Source organism: Brassica oleracea, chromosome C9 (genome assembly GCF_000695525.1).
Source record: "Brassica oleracea var. oleracea cultivar TO1000 chromosome C9, BOL, whole genome shotgun sequence".
NCBI classification, from domain to species: Eukaryota; Viridiplantae; Streptophyta; class Magnoliopsida; order Brassicales; family Brassicaceae; genus Brassica; species Brassica oleracea.
Window position 1 is genome coordinate 34566011 of NC_027756.1, and position 16281 is coordinate 34582291.

Genomic DNA, 16281 nt, shown 5'->3' on the forward strand with positions numbered 1-16281 from the left:
TCCAGTAGTCGGTATGGAAAAGATGTAATTGAAATATACTAACAAATCACAATCATGCATACTCACACATGATTATATATCCATAAGTGTCTGCACTAACTGTTGTATCCTTGAGATCAGGGCCAACAACCTTTTAGGGAGCCACAATAATGAAAAATCAACATCAAGATGTTGAAAATTATTATGAGCTAAAGATAAATAGATCTTTTAAAAAAAGGTTCACTAAAAAAAACTATCTCCCCTCTTCTATCGTCTTCCTCTTTTCTCTTCTTTTCTGTTTATTTTGTTTCTCATCTCATTTTTTCTGTTTCTTATCACTTTTCTGTCACAATCCGTCAAGTACAACGATGAGCTTAACAAAAAAATTTTCATCACCTTTTTGTGTAACACGACAGCCTCTATGATTGCGCAGAGTGTCACAAGCGACCAACACCTTCGCCTCCAATCCTATGTGGCAAGGAATGGCCCTAGATGGTTGACCGCAGTGTAATCGGAGGAAGCAACTGCTGCCTAAGCTCTTATTCTTATTCCTCTTTAAAGGGACTATTATTGTTCCCAAATGTTTGGGGGTTTTTATGGGGCCTATTGGTTTTCAGTTTGTTGTTTTCCTTTGCTTTTCATCGCTTGTGATTTTTTTTTTTTTTGAGGTTACCTCAATGACAAAAAAAAGAATTACTCAGTGGTTCACCGGGTTTACCGGTCCGACCGCGGATGTAAAACACTGGTAGGAACTCTACTCAAATTGTTGCGGTCATATGTGTTGGTCAACCACGTGACCATGAAATCCTACGCCAAATAAGTGAACAACTTAAGAAAATGGGCCTAACTGGCCGAGACAATTAATAATAGGTCATGACAAAATCTACCCAACAAAGAGACAACTAAACCCACTGAGGTTTTGGTTTCTCGTCGAGCTCGTCCAAATGCTCGACAACGTTTCTTCAGGTTTCTTCGCCGTTCCATGCCACAACTACCATCTCATTAACGATCTCCTTCTTTCTTCAGCTCGCTCCAAATCCACTGCTAAAGGACTTCAGCTTCATGGTTATATCGTCAAATCAGGCTTCTTTCTCATCCCTCTCATCGCTAACAATCTCATCAACTTCTATTCCAAATCCCAGCTCCCACTCGATTCTCTCCGAGCTTTCGAAGAAACCCAGCAAAAGAGCGCCACAACTTGGAGCTCCATCATCTCCTGCTTCTCCCAGAACGAGCTTCCATGGAAGTCCCTTGACTTCCTCAGGAAAATGATGGCTGGGAACCTCCGCCCTGATGATCGTGTTCTCCCGTCGGCTACTAAGTCCTGTGCGATTCTCAGTCGTTCTGATATCGGTAGATCGGTTCACTGTCTCTCGATGAAGAGTGGGTACGAGTCGGATGTCTTCGTGGGGACTTCTCTTGTCGACATGTATGGGAAATGTGGGGAGGTTGCTGATGCGAGGAAGGTGTTCGACGAAATGCCTCACAGAAATGTTGTTACGTGGAGTGCGATGATTTATGGGTATGCACAGATGGGTGAGAACGAGGAAGCTTTGCTGATGTTTAAAGAAGCTTTGTTTGATAATCTTGAAGTCAATGATCACTCGTTTTCAAGTGTCATCAGTGTCTGCGCTAACTCGACCCTTCTTGAGTTAGGTAGACAGATTCAGGGTTTGTGTATTAAGTCCAGCTTCGACTCGTCTAGCTTCGTGGGAAGCTCTTTAGTCTCGTTGTATTCAAAATGTGGTGTTCTAGAAGGAGCTTATCAAGCCTTCCGCGAGACCCCCGTGAAGAATCTAGGGATTTGGAACGCGATGCTCAAGGCCTGTGCGCAACACTCGCACGTTCAAGAAGTTATAGAGTTGTTTAAGAAGATGAAACGCTCTGGGATGAAACCAAATTTTATAACTTTTCTGAACGTGCTCAATGCTTGTAGCCATGCGGGTTTGGTTGATGAAGGGAGATACTACTTTGATATAATGAAGGAAGAATATAGAATCGAGCCGACGGATAAGCATTACGCTTCCTTGGTGGATATGTTGGCACGAGCTGGTAAGCTACAAGAAGCCCTCGAAGTCATCACGAATATGCCTATCGATCCCACGGAATCTGTATGGGGAGCTTTACTCACGGGCTGTACACTCCACAAGAACACAGAGCTTGCAGCGTTTGCAGCAGACAAGGTCTTTGAACTAGGACCAGTGAGTTCCGGTATGCACATTTCGCTATCCAATGCTTATGCAGCCGATGGTAGATTCGAAGACGCAGCCAAAGCTAGAAAGTTGCTTCGAGACAGAGGGGAGAAGAAGGAAACAGGACTAAGCTGGGTTGAAGAAAGGAACAAAGTTCATACATTTGCAGCTGGAGAGAGACGACATGAGAGGAGCAAGGAGATCTACGAGAAGCTGGCTGAGTTAGGGGAAGAGATGGAGAAAGCGGGTTACGTTGCAGACACGAGCTTTGTTCTGAGAGAAGTGGATGGAGACGAGAAGAATCAGACAATAAGGTATCATAGCGAGAGATTAGCTATTGCTTTTGGGCTGATCACGTTTCCGGCGGATAGGCCGATCAGGGTGATTAAGAACCTGCGAGTGTGCGGGGATTGTCATAACGCGATCAAGTTCATGTCGGTATGTACGGCAAGAGTGATCATTGTGAGAGATAACAATCGGTTTCATCGGTTCGAAGGTGGCAAGTGTTCTTGTAATGACTATTGGTGAAGGACAAATGAGAATTGGTTTATATTTTAAACATAACGGCTAGCGGCTTCTTCTTCTTCATGATTTGTAGGAAAAAGTCATAATGATTTAGTACCACCATTGATTTTTATATAGATAAAATTACTAGAATATTATAGAAAAGTTGGGATATGACTATAATAACATACATTTTAAAAAAATTATTAGAATGCCTGTATACCTCTAGTAAAATACAATTAAGGCATTTGGTTAGTTTTTTTTAATTGTGATTATTTTTAAACAACAAATCCATATCACTAATTATTATATCCACGTCATTAATAACTGTAATTATTTTAATCAAAAGAGAAGAAAGACAATGAATCATTTTTGTAACTAAATGGAAAAAAAAAACTACAAGTTTCATCGTTTGTCGCTTAAACCATAATCTTTTGAGTCGATATTGTTGTTTACCGTCCGAAATTCTCGAACTGTTTTCTCCGATAACGTCTTCGCCGAAAACGTCTTCTCCGCAAGCGTTTCTACGAAATCTTCTTCGCTGCAATCGCTCGAAATCATCTTCTCTGATAAGTTTCTCGAGTTTGTGGCTGAGTTTTAATTTATGTTGTGGCTGGGTTACTTTTCTTTTACGACTGGTTTATACATGCAGTTGTGGCTGAGTTATTTTCCGCCAATCTCTGAAAACCTAGCTATAAGAAATGTGCATTCCGAGGAGAAAAGACAAATACATTCCAAAAAACACTCAAATTGGCAATTGTGGAATGTATTCATTTAAATTTGTTTGTGATTTGATACATATATTTGGATAATCTAATTTGTTTTTCCAGATCTGAGTGAAAGAGAAGATTGAACAAGAAGGGAATGGAGGAGACGGAAAGAAGTGACGGATTCAGCAGAGATGATACAGAAGAGTTCAATGAAGCTTGCAGACATGGAGAAGTTATCACCGGAATGGTGCAGAAAATCTGTATTTTTGGGTTTTCTATGTAAGAAACATAACTCACCCATGTATTGTGTATTTAACTTATGCTATGTTTACACAACTCAGCCGTGTCGTTTATATATCTCAGCCGTGTCGTTTATATAACTCAGTCATACCTCAAACATACCCTAAAATCAGAAAATGTTTATAAAACTCAGTTGTGTCGTTTAGATAACTCAGCCGTATCGTTTATATAACTCAGCATAACTCACCCATGTATTGTGTATTTAACTTATGCTATGTTTACACAACTCAGCCGTGTCGTTTATATATCTCAGCCGTGTCGTTTATATAACTCAGTCACACCTCAAACATACCCTAAAATCAGAAAATGTTTATAAAACTCAGCTGTCGTTTATATAACTCAGTCATACCTCAAACATACCTTAAAATCGGAAAACATAATTCAAGTACTTAAAAAAAATTATATTGAAGATCATCTTATCAATATCAAGTGAATATAAATCAACTGGATGTGCATAGTTTCTTGAATTTTCAAGTTGAAACTTTAACTTGATCTTGAGATATATGTTCTCTTACAATCACTTATACAATTCTTACTTACAAAACTCTAACTTTAATATTTTCTTAAATCTAAACCTCAAATCCTAAACTACAGAATTATAAAGTTATAAAAATTATAAAGTTTATCTTTTTTAAATATGATATTTTTTTAATATTTAAAGTTTAAGGTTTAGGTTTAGAGTTTAGAGTTAAACTCAAATTTTAATCATTAATTAAAATATAATCTTTAATTTTTAAATTCCATTTTAAATTTTGATTTAAACCCATATTTACTTTCTTTAAATTTAAGCAATTTTTAAAACAAATTGAAAAGAACTAAATTACAATTTATATTGATTTTTTCATGACCATTGATTGATTTTAATCTAAGGGTTCAAAACTATTTTTTTGTCTATCCTTATCCTTTTTCTCATTGGTTAATCTTTTTTTTCCAAGGATCACAATTTATGGTCATTGATTAAATGAAATCTAAAGGCCAAAAATCATTTTCTCATTTTCTTACAATTGACGGAACTTAGCCTTTTCATCTCTCTCTCTCTTTAACTCATTCTTCTTCTGCAAAACGACGAATCCGATGAGAGAGGGAGCAGCAGGATGTCGGATCACCATACATGACACTGGAGGATAGAAAGCTTCTTCTCTAACCGACCACGATCGAAGACGACAACCACTGCAGTAGATCTGTCTCAGATTTTTGAGTTTTTAGATCTATGTTTATGCGACTGATTTGTCTTTTGATTCATAATCTATAGACTCTTCTTTTTAGTTTCTCTTTTGGTTTCTAAATTCAATTTAAGTTTGGATGATGAATCTTGAGCCTGCTATAAGTTTTTTTGGTCGACTTGGTTATAACAAAGTCGTATTGTAACCATAACTCAGCATTTGATTATAACAAAGCCGTATTGCAACCATAACTCAGCCATAACGTATGAATAACTCAACCATAATATGATTATAACTCAGCCGTAACGTATGCATAACTCAGCTGTAACGTATTTGAATGGTATAAGTCAGCCGTAACATTTCTATAAGTCAGCCATCAAGTGTAATTTGTTTCGCGATGTTTCGTATTTTGGGCGGGAACAAAATCATTCCTTCAACTCTGAACACAATATTAAAATTTTAAATCTTTTCTTAAATTTGAAACTCAAACCCTAAACTATAGAGTAACCATAACTCAGCCATAACATATGCATAACTCAACCATAATTTGATTATAACTCAGCCTTAACGTATGCATAACTCAGCCATAAAGTATGCATAAGTCAACCGTAATGTTCCTATAAGTTAGCCGTCAAATGTAATTTGTTTCGCGATGTTTCATATTTTGGGCGGGAACAAAATCATTGCTTCAGCTCTTAACACAATATTAAAACTTTAAATCGTTTCTTAAATTTGAACTTGAAACCCTAAACTATAGAGTAACCATAACTCAGCACCATAACTCAGCAATAACATATGCATAATTCAACCATAATTTGATTATAACTAAGCTGTAACGTATGCATAACTCAGCCATAAAGTATTCATAACTCAGCCGTAACGTATCTGAATGGTATAAGTCAGCTGTAACGTTCCTATAAGTAAGCCGTCAAGTGTAACTTGTTTGCGACGTTTCGTATTTTGGGCGGGAACAAAATCATTCCTTCAACTTTGAACACATATTAAAACTTTAATCTTTTCTTAAATTTGAACCTCAAACCATAAACTATAGAGTAACCATAACTCAGTCATACCATATGCATAACTCAACCATAGTTTGATTATAACTCAGTTGTAATGTATGCATAACTCAGCCGTAAAATATGCATAACTCAGCCGTAACGTATCTGAATGGTATAAGTCAACCGTAATGTTCCTATAAGCCAGCCGTCAAGTGTAATTTGTTTCGCGACGTTTTGTATTTTGGGCGGGAACAAAACCATTCCTTCAACTCTGAACACAAAATTAAAATTTTAATCTTTTCTTAAATTTGAACCTCAAACCCTAAACTATAGAGTAACCATAACTCAGCCATAACATATGCATAACTTAACCATAATTTGGTTATAACTCAACCGTAATGTATGCATAACTCAGCTGTAAAGTATGCATAAGTCAAACGTAACGTATCTGAATGGTATAAGTCAGCTGTAACGTATGCATAAGTTAGCCGTACATATGCATAATTCATCCATAACGTATGTGTTGGATGCTCATTGTATAAACTAAAGTTATCATATTCAGATGACGCACCATCTGAGATATCAAACATATAAAATCAGCTTTCAAATTCGTTATCTTCTTCGTCTTCTCTCCTTTTCTTACTTTTTTTGTTCAACTCTCCCATTTTCTTACAATTTACGGGACTTAAATTCTTCATCTCTCTCTTTGAGTCTTTCTTCTTCTGCAAGATGATGACTCCAATGAGAGAGGGAGCAGCAGGATGTCGGACCACCATACATGACATTGGAGGAGAGGAATCTTCTTCTTTAACCGATCATCATCGAAAACTACTGTAGATCTGTCTCAGATTTTCAATTTTTGTAAGTCTATGTTTTTTAAACCCAGTTGCGGAAACATAAGATCTCGGAAAAAGATGAACAATAAGATGAAGAAAATAGATAAATAAGATGAAGAATGAAGAATATAATAGACCCTCATTTTACTGTTGTAACATTAGTAATGACATGACAAATAAGAGCTGATGACATAGATGATGACATGGAAAATCTGTAAGTTAGCCACCAAACGAATACATAACTCAGCCTAAGTAAATCAGTCATCAAGTATAATGTAACTCAGCTGAAACGGGAATACTATTTCAGTAATTAATCTTTTGCTAATAAATCAATCGTAATTAGGATGAAAAATCATAAGTCAGTTGTATCGTCAAATAAATCAGCCGTCAAACGAATGATATTCTAGTAATTATTCTTTCGCTAATAAATCAGTCGTAATTAAGCCGAGTTTACTGTTAATCCAGCCAGTTACGGCTGGTTAAATATAACTCAGTCGTAACAACCTCCCATAATTCAGCCCTAAATTTAGTAACTCAGCTAGGCGATGATCATTAAATCAGCCGACGAAACAAAACTCAGTCATGTCTTAACTATAACTTTTGTTCGTAAGTCAGCCGTTATCCCATAAATCAGTCTGAAATCTGTAAATCAGCCATCACTAACGGCTGACGTATGTTCGTAAGTCTGCCAATTTCTCATAAGCCAGCCGCGTTGTTTAACTCGGCCGCAACGTAACCATAACTCAGCCGTAACGAAGTTTGTAGCGCTTTACGGCTGAGTTTATTAATACATGTCCGCGCATTCTTACGTGGTGCCGGTTTTTTGCTTATGTGGCATTAAAAAGTAATGTCATTCTTGTAAATATTTTTTTTTTCGCAACGTAATAGAAGAGCACGCTAGGTATTACAAAAAAAGACAGTAATCAAAAAATATTTATATGGTTTTTGTAATATGTCCTAAAATGTATAATGTTTGAGTAAACTTCCATTTTATATATCACTAGTTTATTTATATGGTTTTTGCTCATATCTGAAACCCAGTCGGCATTTGTGGCAGGAAGGTTGATTTCTGATAATATTCTTATTGCCCAGGAAATGTTTCATGGATTACGGACTAATAAAGCATGTCAGGGAAAGTATATGGCAATTAAAACGGATATGAGTAAAGCGTATGATAGGGTGGAATGGGATTTTATTAAAGCATTATTACAGAGATTGGGATTTGACCTTCATTGGATTAAATTAATGATGGAATGTATATCATCGGTTCAATATCGGGTTCTCATAAATGGTCAACCACGTGGCCTCATTGTTCCCCATAGAGGCTTACGTCAAGGAGATCCTTTATCGCCTTATTTATTTATTCTATGCACAGAGGCCTTAATTGCAAATATAAAAAAGGCAGAGAGAGGGCATCACTTAACGGGGATGAAGGTAGCGAGAGCTTGCCCGTCGATATCACATTTGCTATTTGCGGATGATAGTCTATTCTTTTGTAAAGCTCAAAGGGATGAGTGTCAAACTATCCTTAGGATTTTGAAGGAGTATGAGGCAGTTTCAGGACAATTAATAAATTTTGAGAAGTCTTCAATTCAATTTGGACATAGGATTGAAGATTCTGTCAAACAAGATTTAAGGGATATTTTGGGCATCCAGAACATTGGAGGCATGGGATCATACTTGGGTTTACCGGAAAATATGGGGGGCTCAAAGATTCAAGTTTTTAGTTTCGTCCAAGATCGTTTAAATAATAGAGTCAATGGGTGGACTTTTAGGTTCTTCACAAAAGGAGGAAAAGAAGTGATAATTAAATCAGTGATCACTGCATTACCAAATCATACGATGTCCTGCTATCGTTTGCCGAAAGCAACTGTAAAGAAACTGACGAGTGCGGTCTCACAATTCTGGTGGAGTCCAGGGGGAAGCACAAGAGGCATGCATTGGAAATCATGGGATAAGGTGTGTGCAGACAAAGAAGAAGGAGGTTTGGGGTTTAAAGACATCACAGATTTTAATACGGCAATGCTTGGTAAACAGTTATGGCGCCTGATAGAAAAGCCAAATACTTTATTCTCTCGAGTTTTCAAAGGTCGGTATTATAGGAATGCTTCGCCTTTGGAACCGATTCGTTCATATTCTCCGTCATATGGCTGGCGGAGTATTGTTTCTGCTAGATCTCTGGTTAGCAAAGGACTAATCAAAAGGGTGGGATCAGGGTCTTCTATATCTGTATGGAACGATCCTTGGCTCCCAACCACTCGCCCGAGACCAGCTAATAAAAATCAACACAATTTATATCCGGAACTTACTGTAGAATCCCTCATTGATTCTACATCGCGTACTTGGAATTTAGAGGTAATTCGTGCGTTGGTGGATCCTCAGGATGCAAAACTTATAGAAAGTATACCACTGGGCAGGACTCAACGGGTAGATAGAGATGGATGGCACTTTACAAAAAATGGAAAATTTTCGGTTAAATCAGGATATCAGGTAGAACGTATCTACCCAGATAGAGATAGACCACCGTTACTGATTGGTCCTACAGTGGATGTTTTAAAGGCTCACTGCTGGAAAATACGGTGCCCACCGAAATTAAAACATTTTCTATGGCAATTAATGACAGGATGCATTGCAGTGCGGAAGAATTTACAAGCAAGGGGGATTAAAGGAGATATATGTTGTGTAAGATGTGGAGCTGTGGAGGAATCGATAAATCATGTTTTTTTTGAATGTCCGCCAGCTCTTCAGGTTTGGGCTCTTTCGAAGATACCATCAAATCCAACTATTTTTCCAACAAATTCCCTCTTTACAAACATGGATTATCTATTCTGGAGAATTCTCCCGTCGATGGAAGATCATCAGTTTGCATGGATACTTTGGTACATTTGGAAAGCTAGGAATAATAAAGTTTTTAGTAATTTGGATATGGACCCTATGGATACGCTTAAACTGGCTGAAACAGAATCGATACTGTGGGCGGAAGCACAAATAGCAATCGATCAGAGGATGATAACATCAATAATAGATCCGATATTACCGTCGATACCAGGTAGATGGTGTTTTACAGATGGCTCATGGAAAGAGGGTGTTAGTTTCTCAGGACAAGGTTGGCTTAGTACTTTGGAAGAGTTTGATGGTTTGTTGGGGGCGAGAAATGTCAGGGCTAGTCTTTCGCCTCTTCATGCGGAAATAGAAGCGTTACTCTGGGCAATGGAATGCATGAGGAATTTACGTCAATTTCAGGTTACGTTTGCAACGGATTGTTCTCAATTGGTGAAGATGGTTTCGGAACCAGAAGAATGGCCAGCTTTTGCAAATTATTTAGAAGACATCACGATCCTGAAAGAGAGCTTCATAAGAGCAGACATTATCTATGTACCACGGACGCAAAATTCAAAGGCGGATAGTCTGGCACGCAGTGCTAGGAAGCAATCGTCTTTTGTCGTTCACATGGATTCAGCTCACCCGGTTTGGTTCACAGAGTCAACATGAGTCTGTAATGCTGATGACAAAAAAAAAAAAAAAAAAAAAAAAAAAAAAAAAGTTAAAGTCTGGTAGAGTAGTCAAGCAAGGAGGAACCTGAGCTGATTTGTATTAAACCGAATATGTTGAAAACTTAACCGTATAGGCTCTGTACGTTTGCATTGTCGCAGCGAACTAAAATGTTGTTCATTTCGTTGCTCGTAGGTTTCTATGACCTTTAACCAAATGTTGTTCATTACGTTGTCGCACGTTGGCAAGTTGCGACTCACGACTAGATTGCGCATGAGCCATGTCGTAGTCGGTCGCAACTTAAACAAACATGGCCATATTTTTATGGTTTGTTTCACTAAACTCGAATTGGACATATTTAAATTTGAACTAAATTTGAAACCAAACAAAATGATTCATATGACATTACTGTTGTATCTTTAATATTTTTACTAGATCATGACCCGTCCGGGCGGGCGGGTTTTCATTCCTTTGCAAATTGTATTTTTTTTATTGTAACGCAAAAATTGCTATAAAACTTGTATTTTGATTTTTTTTTGTGAATTATGAAGTTAAATTTTTTAAAAAAATTATTACATAATTTCTCAGTGACTTTTATTATATTCTAACGTCTAATATATTTTGTGTATTAAAATATGAGGTCCACCTTAAAAATTCATTTAAAAGAAGTTGCGATGTTTCTAATTTAATAAGATAGATTTTTAATACCTTATTTAAAATATATATTATTAACCCATGAACTATGTTATTTTGTATGAATACTTACTTAAATTTATGTTTAAAATTTACAAAATTGTACATAAAATTGTTTAACTGTTGATGCTTATTATAGGTTGATGATATATTCTCTAAAAATTATTTAATTATTCAATATTGACATGTCAAGCTGTTTAAATTGATGAGTGGGGTCGGTTGAAATTATAATTTCCCATACCAATATAAAGATGAAATTCGATGTTATTGGTTTGGTGTTTCATTATATTTTGGAAAGAAACCGATAATAAATAACAGCACAATAAACAGATGAATATTTTTATTATTTAGTCTAATAGTCGATGTATATATGTAACGGTCCCACCCACGATTTTCGTGGTTACTTATTAGTCCATATCTCAAATTACCATTCTACCGTTAGTGAGGAGTATATATTTTTTGAAAATACAATGGCATTTTAAGTAATATGCCACATAAAAGTAAGGGTAAATATTAGCAGTGATCCTGAATTAATAATATTGATTATTCATAAACTATAGAGTTGAGGAAAACCGAACTGAAATGCGAATTGAAACTATTTATCCAAATATGTTTAGTTTAAAATTTTCTGAGGACATGTGGATGAATATAAGAAGACATGTAAAAATAAAAACTATGAGAAATTTACTTTGTCCACGGATGAATCTATACTAATAAAATGGACATTTTGAAACTCTATAAAACGTGCACATCAGTGAAAAAGAAAACTTCTCCTAAAAGATGTTACAATGCATTATTACCAAACAATAATTAAAAGTAAATACATAATATAAAAAATAAAAACTAAATATACAATATAAAAAATATAACTATTACATTAAACAATAATAAATAAATAATACAAAGATAAAAAAATAAATAATAAGCAAATATACAATATAAAAGTAGAAATAAAAATATTACATTAAACATCTATCATAATATTATCATTTGATATAAAAACAAAAAAATTATAATAAGTAAATATAAAATAAAGAAATGAAAATACTAAATAAAATATCTATCTGAAAAATGTATAGTAAAATAAATGATAACTAAATACACAATATAAGAAATAAAAATATTATATTAAACATTTATCGTAGTATTAGAATAAATAAATATAAAATATAAGAAAAAATAAATAATAAGTTAATATAGTATATAAGAAATAAAAATATTACATTAAATATATATCGTAATATTATCATTGATATAAAATAAAAAAACTAGAATAAATAAATATATAAAATAAGAAAAGATAAACATTAAGTTAATAAACAATATAAAAAATAGAAAAACTAAATTGAACATTTATCTGAAAAATGTATCCCCTAGACTATATTTGCGAAGTGATTTTGCCACATGTACTCTCTACAATCAATTTCACAAAACAAATATGACATGACTACTGAAATTGATGACATGACTTCCGGAAAAATATGACATGGATAATTTCATTTAATGTTGATTTATATTTTGGCAAACTTATTAGAATATGGTAATAATTCATATATTACATTTAATATTGATATTTCTTTTGGTAAACTTTTTTTAAATATGGTAATAGCTCATACATCATTTATAAAATAAATATATTCATATATAACATTTCAAATTTCGACATGTTATTATTTTTTTATAATTATACAATTTGTATTACTAAAGCCTTCAAAAATTTATACAATTTAAAAAAAAATTAAATATTTAATCGTAAAATCATTAGTTTCTTATATATATACAAATTTTATAAATATTGTTTAGGCTAAATTTTTGATAATTATACAATTTTTATTAGTTTTATGCAAATTGATTTAATATATATCAAATCTATATTAAATATTAGTAAGAAAATAGTAAAATAAATAATATTTAATAAATTTATTTTTAAATATAAATTAAATTTAAAAGTTCCTGCACATGGTGCAGGAAAACACCTAGTAGTTAAATAAATAATAAGTAAATATACAATATAAAAAATATTACATTAAATATCTATGATAATATTAGAATAAGAAAAAAAAAAAGTAAATATACAATATAATAATTACAAAAATACATTAAAAATCTATCTGAAAATATATAATAAAATAATAATAAGTAAATATATACTATAAAAATAGAAATATTACATTAAACATCTATTGTAATATTACAATTTGATATAAAAAACTATTAGATAAGTAAATATACAATAAAAATAATATACAATATAAGAAATGAAAAAACTACATTAAACATTAGTTTTATATTTTATTATTTCCAAATATTTTATAAGTAAATATATAATATAAGAAAAACAAGCATGCAATATAAGAAATATAAATATTACATTAAACATCTATCATAATATTATCATTTGATAGAAAAGCAAGAAAATTAGAATAAGTAAATATACAATATAAGAAAAAATAAACAATAGGTCAAATACAATTAAAAATAAAATAAAAAACTAAATTAAACATCTCTATAAAATAGTATAGTAAAATTAATAATAAGTAAATATACAATATAAAAAATAGAAATATTACATTAAGCATTTATCGTAATATTTGAATAAGTAAATATTCAATATAAGGAAAAATACGCAATAAGTAAATATACAATTGTAGAACTGGAATAACTAAATTAAGCTTATATCTGAAAAAATGTATAGTAAAATAAATAATAAGTAAATATAGAGTATAAGAAATAAAAATATTACATTAAATATCTATCATAATATTAAAATTAAAATAAATAATAAGTAAATAAACAATATAAGAAATTTATATATTACATTAAACATCTATAAGTAATATTACCATTTGATACAAAAGTAAAAAAAAAATAGAATAAGTAAATATACAATATAAGAAAAAATAAATAATAACTAAATATTAAATAGAAAAAATATAAAAACTACCTTAAACATCTATCTGAAAAATGTATTGTCTTACATTTTTATTATTTACAAATATTTTTATAAGTAAATATATATACAATATAGGAAGAAATAAATAATAAGTAAATATACAATATAAGAAATAAAATGTTACTTATTATAATAAGTAAATAAAAAATAATAATAAGTAAATATAGTATATAAAAAATAAAAATATTACATTAAATATATATCGAAATATTACCATTGTTATAAAAGAAAGAAATTTAAAATAAGTAAATACACAAAATAAGAATAGATAAACAGTAAGTGAGTATTAAAAATAGAAAAACTAAATTAAACATATATCTGGAAAATGTATAGCTAAATAAATAATAAGCAAATATACAATATAAAAAATAAAAACATTACATTAAACATCCATCGTAATATTTTCATTTTATATAAAAGTAAGAAAATTATAATAAATAAATATACAATATAAATAAATTCTCTAAGATAGTTTTTTTTTAAGTTTTTGTCACAAAAATATCTCTCAATGAGAAAATGACCTAAAGAAGTTTTATTAAAGAGTAAAAATACATTTACACCCTAGGGTTAACTAATCTAGACTAAAGGTTTAGACTTAAGGGGTGGGGTTTTGAGGATAGAGTTTCAAAGTTTTAAAAATAAAAAATAAATATTAAAATTTTCAAAATAAAAAAGGGTTATTTTTTTCATTTTTCTTATTGAATACTATTTTCTGACAAAAACTTAAAAAGAGATATTTGTGAGAATTTCCCTACAATATAAAATAAATAAATAATAAATAAATATATAATATAAGAAATGAAAAACTATATCAAACATTTATTTGAAAATATATAGTTTTCTGGTTTTTTCTAAGTAAATATGTATTCACACAAACATACAATTCAGAATTTTGTTGTTGTTCAGGATACAACGTCCAAAATAATAGCTATATAATTAAAATTTGAAAATCAAAATAGCCACGCGTGTAGCGCGGCTTTATTGCCAAATTATTTTTAAATAAGTCCATCTCCATAATGTAAAATCATCTCCATAATGGAATATTACTATTTCACCGAATAAGTAAATATGTAATATAAATAAAGAAAAAACTGTTGGTAAAAAAAAATTGAGAATTGAAAGGGAACTTTCCATCGAGACCCATCTGAATTTTTCCAGATGCATCCACAATATTTTGGCAGGGACTGCAACTGCAAAAGATGCTCAAATCTCAGCGAACAAGATTTACCACAACCACAAGCACACACGAGAAACAAGATAGAAAGCTCGAGGGATACATAGCAGCTAGATATCAGCCGCTGGAGTTATGACGTCCAGACACCTGATTTAGCCGGAGGGAGACCCGAGCATGAATGTATGTAGCCAAGTGCTGCGGACAGCAGTAGTGTTCGTACTCATGATTTGGCTCTTTCGGTGCACTATTAGCTGGATTTTTTTGATCCGAGAGCATACCCTTTTAAGCTTACGTGAGGTAAGACAAGCCATAGTGACTTTCTTACGTATGTGCCATTTGTGTACATTGAAGTGTGTGGTATGCGTTGATATCTATATATAATGTTACAAAAAATATTTTTTATTGCTATATATATATATACATGGTGATTAGTAAATAAATTGGTCTCTCATTCAGCGTGGAGGGATAATAATAATAATCAATTGGTTCAGCTTAGTTTTGTGTCTTGGTATATAGTCTTAGTTTTGGGTCTTGGTATATGGTCAGTGGTTGGCTGTTCAATTTATTGGTACATTGAGAGAAGTAACTAGGGCTTAGTATCGTGTTGAGATTTTGGTCACTATCTGCAGAAAAAGGTGTCCAAGATTTGATGCTGATGTTTTGTAAAGTCAGATTTGTTAAACAATAAGAAAAAAATGTTTGTTTAAAAAATTTCTACACGAAAGTTGTGTTTTGTAATGTTCATTTGTGATATCGTCCCTTCATGCACCGTTAGTTACTCTCACAATACTTATTCGTTGTCATGGTTGATATAAACAAATCCCCTATATATTATTTGAGAAGCATTACAACTTCTTTTTGTAACCACATGTCATCACTAGAATGATAGAATCATTCTAGTAATATATTAGAAAAATATGTTGGTCCATCTAATTATATAATAAGCTTTTTATTAAACTAGCAATAAATTCATCATTAATGTACTTTATTATTTCCTTAAATAAAATTTACGGAATTGCCTAATGTGGCTAAAGTATATATGAGAATTAATGATTTTGAATAATAAAGATTTGATAAAAAATAGTGTAGCTTCTATCATATTTGTTTAATTTTAAACTATTAAATAAATTAAACAAACACAATAACCATATAATAAAAATTTAGATTTTTATGTATATGTTATATTTTGAATTTTTACAAACGGCTATAAATTACTAAAACTGTTAAAAGTCTCACATTCAAATTTTATGATCCATGGTTTAAAATTTTTGTTATGACAAAATA

The 16281-nt window shown here is 32.0% G+C and overlaps 1 protein-coding gene across 1 annotated transcript; it reads left to right on the forward strand.

Moving 5' to 3' along the window:
• Window positions 1-877: 877 nt before the first annotated feature.
• Window positions 878-2723, forward strand: LOC106313706 (putative pentatricopeptide repeat-containing protein At5g52630). Its single transcript, XM_013751602.1, has one exon. The coding sequence runs from the start codon at window positions 924-926 to the stop codon at window positions 2697-2699; it is 1776 nt and encodes a 591-aa protein (XP_013607056.1). The 5' UTR covers window positions 878-923; the 3' UTR covers window positions 2700-2723.
• The last annotated feature ends 13558 nt before the right edge of the window (window positions 2724-16281 follow it).

Excerpts from the sequence above, each read along its gene's own strand:
- LOC106313706 (XM_013751602.1), top strand. The coding sequence starts at position 924 with ATGCTCGACAACGTTTCTTCAGGTTTCTTCGCCGTTCCATGCCACAAC.